General features: G+C 39.9%; 1 protein-coding gene across 1 annotated transcript; it reads left to right on the forward strand.

Annotated features, from left to right (window-relative positions):
- The first annotated feature begins 4,195 nt into the window (after positions 1-4,195).
- On the forward strand, positions 4,196-6,712 carry LOC135533574 (AT-rich interactive domain-containing protein 4B-like). Its single transcript, XM_064960860.1, has 3 exons — positions 4,196-4,252; positions 4,842-4,990; positions 6,500-6,712. The coding sequence occupies exons 1-3, from the start codon at positions 4,207-4,209 to the stop codon at positions 6,611-6,613; spliced, it is 309 nt and encodes a 102-aa protein (XP_064816932.1). The 5' UTR covers positions 4,196-4,206; the 3' UTR covers positions 6,614-6,712.
- Positions 6,713-7,002: the final 290 nt, after the last annotated feature.

Consider the following 7,002-nt stretch of genomic DNA (forward strand, 5'->3'; position numbering starts at 1 on the left):
ACTAGTAGAACAGACTAGATCAATACTAGTAGAACAGACTAGATCAATACTAGTAGAACAGACTAGATCAATACTAGTAGAACAGACTAGATCAATACTAGTAGAACAGACTAGATCAATACTAGTAGAACAGACTAGATCAATACTAGTAGAACAGACTAGATCAATACTAGTAGAACAGACCAGATCAATACTAGTAGAACAGACCAGATCGATACTAGTAGAACAGACCAGATACTAGTAGAACAGACCAGATCGATACTAGTAGAACAGACAGATCGATACTAGTAGAACAGACCAGATCGATACTAGTAGAACAGACTAGATCAATACTAGTAGAACAGACTAGATCAATACTAGTAGAACAGACTAGATCAATACTAGTAGAACAGACCAGATCGATACTAGTAGAACAGAACAGATCAATACTAGTAGATCAATACTAGTAGAACAAACCAGATCAATACTAGTAGAACAGACCAGATCAATACTAGTAGAACAGACCAGATCAAGTAGAACAGACCAGACAATACTAGTAGAACAGACCAGATCAATACTAGAACAGACCAGATCAATAATGATCACAGACCAGATCAATACTAGTAGAACAGACAGATCAATACTAGTAGAACAGACTAGATCAATACTAGTAGAACAGACTAGATCAATACTAGTAGAACAGACCAGATCGATACTAGTAGAACAGACTAGATCGATACTAGTAGAACAGACCAGATCAATGATAGTAGAACAGACCAGATCAATACTAGTAGAACAGAGCAGATCAATACTAGTAGAACAGACCAGATCAATACTAGTAGAACAGAGCAGATCAATACTAGTAGAACAGACTAGATCAATACTAGTAGAACAGACTAGATCAATACTAGTAGAACAGACCAGGACTAGATCAATACTAGTAGAACAGACCAGATCAATACTAGTAGAACAGACCAGATCAATACTAGTAGAACAGACTAGATCAATACTAGTAGAACAGACCAGATCGATACTAGTAGAACAGACCAGATCGATACTAGTAGAACAGACCAGATCAATACTAGTAGAACAGACTAGACCAATACTAGTAGAACAGACTAGATCGATACTAGTAGAACAGACCAGATCGATACTAGTAGAACAGACCAGATCAATACTAGTAGAACAGAACAGATCAATACTAGTAGAACAAACCAGATCAATACTAGTAGAACAGACCAGATCAATACTAGTAGAACAGACCAGATCAATACTAGTAGAACAGACCAGTACCAGATCAATACTAGTAGAACAGACCAGATCAATACTAGTAGAACAGACCAGATCAATACAAGTAGAACAGACCAGATCAATACTAGTAGAACAGACTAGATCAATGATAGTAGAACAGACTAGATCAATACTAGTAGAACAGACTAGATCAATACTAGTAGAACAGACTAGATCAATACTAGTAGAACAGACTAGATCAATACTAGTAGAACAGACTAGATCAATACTAGTAGAACAGACTAGATCAATACTAGTAGAACAGACTAGATCAATACTAGTAGAACAGACTAGATCAATACTAGTAGAACAGACTAGATCAATACTAGTAGAACAGACTAGATCAATACTAGTAGAACAGACCAGATCAATACTAGTAGAACAGACTAGATCAATACTAGTAGAACAGACTAGATCAATACTAGTAGAACAGACCAGATCAATACTAGTAGAACAGACCAGATCAATACTAGTAGAACAACAGTACCAGATCAATGATAGTAGAATAGACCAGATCAATACTAGTAGAACAGACAGATCAATACTAGTAGAACAGACCAGATCAATACTAGTAGAACAGACCAGATCAATACTATAGAACTAGACCAGATCAATACTAGTAGAACAGACTAGATCAATACTAGTAGAACAGACTAGATCAATACTAGTAGAAAAGACCAGATCAATACTAGTAGAACAGACTAGATCAATACTAGTAGAACAGACTAGATCAATACTAGTAGAACAGACTAGATCAATACTAGTAGAACAGACTAGATCAATACTAGTAGAACAGACTAGATCAATACTAGTAGAACAGACTAGATCAATACAGTAGAACAGACTAGATCAATACTAGTAGTAGATCAATACTAGTAGAACAGACTAGATCAATACTAGTAGAACAGACCTTGATCAATACTAGTAGAACAGACCAGATCAATACTAGTAGAACAGACTAGATCAATACTAGTAGAACAGACAGATCAATACTAGTAGAACAGACTAGATCAATACTAGTAGAACTAGATCAATACTAGTAGGACATACTAGATCAATACTAGTAGAACAGACCAGTACCAGATCAATGATAGTAGAACAGACCAGATCAATACTAGTAGAACAGACTAGATCAATACTAGTAGAACAGACTAGATCGATACTAGTAGAACAGACCAGATCAATACTAGTAGAACAGACTAGATCAATACTAGTAGAACAGACTAGATCAATACTAGTAGAACAGACTAGATCAATACTAGTAGAACAGACCAGTACCAGATCAATACTAGTAGAACAGACCAGATCAATACTAGTAGAACAGACCAGATCAATACTAGTAGAACAGACCAGATCAATACTAGTAGAACAGACCAGATCAATGATAGTAGAACAGACCTGTACCAGATCAATACTAGTAGAACAGACTAGATCAATACTAATAGAACAGACTAGATCAATACTAGTAGAACAGACCAGATCAATACTAGTAGAACAGACCAGATCAATACTAGTAGAACAGACCAGATCAATACTAGTAGAACAGACCAGATCAATACTAGTAGAACAGACCAGATCAATACAGACTAGATACTAGTAGAACAGACCAGATCAATACTAGTAGAACAGACTAGATCAATACTAGTAGAACAGACAGTACCAGATCAATACTAGTAGAACAGACTAGATCAATACTAGTAGAACAGACTAGATCGATACTAGTAGAACAGACCAGATCAATACTAGTAGAACAGACTAGATCGATACTAGTAGAACAGACCAGATCAATACAATACTAGTAGAACAGACCAGATCAATACTAATACTAGTAGAACAGACTAGATCAATGATAGTAGAACAGACCAGATCAATACTAGTAGAACAGACCAGTACTAGATCAATACTAGTAGAACAGACTAGATCAATACTAGTAGAATAGACTAGATCAATACTAGTAGAACAGACCAGATCAATACTAGTAGAACAGACCAGATCAATACTAGTAGAACAGACTAGATCAATACTAGTAGAACAGACTAGATCAATACCAGTAGAACAGACTAGATCAATACCAGTAGAACAGACTAGATCAATACTAGTAGAACAGACTAGATCAATACTAGTAGAACAGACTAGATCAATACTAGTAGAACAGACTAGATCAATACTAGTAGAACAGACTAGATCAATACTAGTAGAACAGACTAGATCAATACTAGTAGGACATACTAGATCAATACTAGTAGAACAGACCAGTACCAGATCAATGATAGTAGAACAGACCAGATCAATACTAGTAGAACAGACTAGATCAATACTAGTAGAACAGACTAGATCAATACTAGTAGAACAGACTAGATCAATACTAGTAGAACAGACAGATCAATACTAGTAGAACAGACCAGATCTAGTAGAACAGACCAGTACCAGATCAATACTAGTAGAACAGACTAGGTCAATACTAGTAGAACAGACTAGATCAATACTAGTAGAACAGACTAGAACAGACCAGTACCAGATCAATACTAGTAGAACAGACTAGATCAATACTAGTAGAACAGACTAGATCAATACTAGTAGAACAGACTAGATCAATACTAGTAGAACAGACTAGATCAGATAGATCAATAGTAGAACAGACTAGATCAATACTAGTAGAACAGACCAGTACCAGATCACTAGTAGATAGACCAGTAGATCAAACAGACCAGTTCATTATTAAGTCTTATCTCTAGTCTTCATCTGCATATTAAACATGTCTTTTTGTTCCCATTATCCTTATTCTCAACCCCCTCTCCATCCCCCTCTAGCTGTTCAGAGTCCTTAGTTCTCTGGGCAAATGGTTACATTTGACACTTTTAGTTTGTGTTGTTGATTTTGACTGAAGTTGTCTTTCTTTCAGTAACACAGTGCTAGCTGAGGAAGGACGTGAGGGTGATGGACACAGACTCCCCTCCTAATGCTGACGCAGGGCTCAAACCAGGTGAGATATCACTGTCTCTCTGTGTGCATATGTATCATGGAGGTAATCATCTGTGAGGGACATATGTATGTATCATGGAGGTAATAATCTGTGAGGGACGTATGTTTCATAGAGGTAATAATCTGTGAGGGACGTGTATGTATCATGGAGGTAATAATCTGTGAGGGACGTATGTATCATGGAGGTAATAATCTGTGAGGGACATATGTATGATCATGGATGTATCATGGAGGTAATAATCTGTGAGGGACGTATGTATTTATGTGTAAATAAGGTATTGAATCCATTTTAGAATAGAGCTGTAACATAACAAAATGTGGAAAAAGGAAAGGGGTCTGAATACTTTCTGAATGCCCCCTATGTAATATGGAGGTCGGTGGCCCTCAATGTGGTGTGTGTGTGTGACTGGTGTGTTTCCGTATGTGTGTGTGTGTGTGTCTGGTGTGTGTTTCCGTGTGTGTGTGTGTGTCCGGTGTGTGTTTCCGTTTGTGTGTGTGTGTCCGGTGTGTGTTTCCGTTTGTGTGTGTGTGTCCGGTGTGTTTCCATTTGTGTGTGTGTGCGTTTCCGTGTGTGTGTGTGTGTGTGTCAGCGCTGGATGAGGCTCTGGAGTTTGTGCATCAGGCGGCAGTGCCCAGCTCCTGGAGGACAGAGGTGAAGGACGAGAGTTCCAGCTGTGAGGAAGATGATGATGATGATGATGAGGAAGAACAGGAGGAAGACGCCAGCGATGACGAGGAGGTATTCATGGTCATATTATTTAGTCTTTATCCTGCTGGCAAATAATTCACGCTGACGAAGGTTGTCGCCGAAACTCATCAGCTTGTATTGACCTCTGCTGCTTAAAGACATTAACGTTTAACAACATGGGCACTTTACGGCATGGGCACTTTACGGCATGGACACTTTACGGCATGGACACTTTACGGCATGGACACTTTACGGCATGGCCACTTTACGACATGGCCACTTTACGGCATGGGCACTTTACGGCATGGGCACTTTACGGCATGGCCACTTTACGGCATGGGCACTTTACGGCATGGCCACGTTACGGCATGGGCTCTTTACGACATGGCCACTTTGCGACATGGCCACTTTACGACATGGCCACTTTACGACATGGCCACTTTACGGCATGGCCACTTTACGGCATGGCCACTTTACGGCATGGCCACTTTACGGCATGGCCACTTTACGGCATGGGCACTTTACGACATGGCCACTTTACGACATGGCCACTTTACGACATGGCCACTTTACGGCATGGCCACTATCTCCCTCACCAACTTCAAACATCTGCTATCTGAGCAGCTAACCGATCGCTGCAGCTGTACATAGTCTATCGGTAAATAGCCAACCCAATTGTATCTACCTCATCCCCATACTGTTTATATTTATTTACTTTTCTGCTCTTTTGCACACCAGTATCTCTACCTGTACATGACCATCTGATCATTTATCACTCCAGTGTTAATCTGCAAAATTGTAATTATTCGCCAACCTCCTCATGCCTTTTGCACACAATGTATATAGACTCTCTTTTTTTCTACTGTGTTATTGACTTGTTAATTGTTTACTCCATGTGTAACTCTGTGTTGTCTGTTTACACTGCTATGCTTTATCTTGACCAGGTCGCAGTTGTAAATGACAACTTGTTCTCAACTAGCCTACCTGGTTAAATAAAGGTGAAATAAAATAAATAAAAAAACATTTAACCACATGGCCATTTAACCACATGGCCACTTAACGACATGGCCACTTAACGACATGGCCACTTAACGACATGGCTGAGTAAGGCACAAGAGGGCATGAAATCCGATTCTCGGACCCTTTCTTTTCACACAGTATATACATGATATTGGAAGGAATTTTAATTGTCCAGGGCATGAATGTGACACACCCCTTTCAGGGTGGCAGGTAACCTCGAGGTTAGAGCGTGTCACATAAAGTTGCTGGTTCGAATACCGGAGCCGACAAGGTGAAAACTCTGTCGCTGTGCCCTTGAGCAAGGCACTTAACCTTTATTGCTCCAGGGGCGCTCTACAAAAGTGACTGTGACCCTACTCCCTGCGGGTGTCTCAGGGGGAGTTGGGATATGGTGACCTTGGCTGTGACCCCACTCACATTTCCATTTCACACAAGGACAATATAACAGGACAATATAAGCACCTCCCCCCCCAAATGATGAATATTAGTATTATAGGAGTCAATGTCATGTGTGTTGTAATTTCCTGTTCCTGTGTGCAGGAGGAAGTGGAGCCCTTCCCCGAGGAGAGAGAGAACTTCTTGCAGCAGCTATACAAGTTCATGGAGGACAGAGGTGAGACACGTTCCTTAAGATCAATCCCAACTCCTGTTTGATCCGCCACCTAGACTGACAGAGAACTGCCTCCCACACAGTTGAATGCTAGTGTTGCATGGATTGTAGTGGTATAATGCAACTTCACTACCTTTTTGATACAAGAAAATGAAAAATGGTAAGCTATTAGAATTAGTTACTTTCAGTACTTCTGTCTCACGTCATATACGGATTGAGAGGATCGAGTCAGTCTAGTAATTTGTCTGAATCTTCTCAAGGGCGTAGTAGTAAGCTAGCCAGGCAACTTGTCTTCTTTAGGGGGCAGTAGTAAGCTAGCCAGGCTACTTGTCTTATCTTGGGGGCAGTAGTAAGCTAGCCTGTCAACCTGTCTTCTTTAGGGGACAGTAGTAAGCTAGCCAGGCCACTTGTCTTCTTTAGGGGGCAGTAGTAA

The sequence above is a fragment of the Oncorhynchus masou genome, unplaced genomic scaffold (assembly GCF_036934945.1).
Source record: "Oncorhynchus masou masou isolate Uvic2021 unplaced genomic scaffold, UVic_Omas_1.1 unplaced_scaffold_2462, whole genome shotgun sequence".
In the NCBI taxonomy this organism is placed as follows: Eukaryota; Metazoa; Chordata; class Actinopteri; order Salmoniformes; family Salmonidae; genus Oncorhynchus; species Oncorhynchus masou.

Coding starts and splice junctions, on each gene's coding strand:
- LOC135533574 (XM_064960860.1), top strand. CDS start 4,207: ATGGACACAGACTCCCCTCCTAATGCTGACGCAGGGCTCAAACCAG. Junction 4,253..4,841: donor TGACGCAGGGCTCAAACCAG/GTGAGATATCAC, acceptor TGTGTGTGTCAG/CGCTGGATGAGGCTCTGGAG. Junction 4,991..6,499: donor ACGCCAGCGATGACGAGGAG/GTATTCATGGTC, acceptor TCCTGTGTGCAG/GAGGAAGTGGAGCCCTTCCC.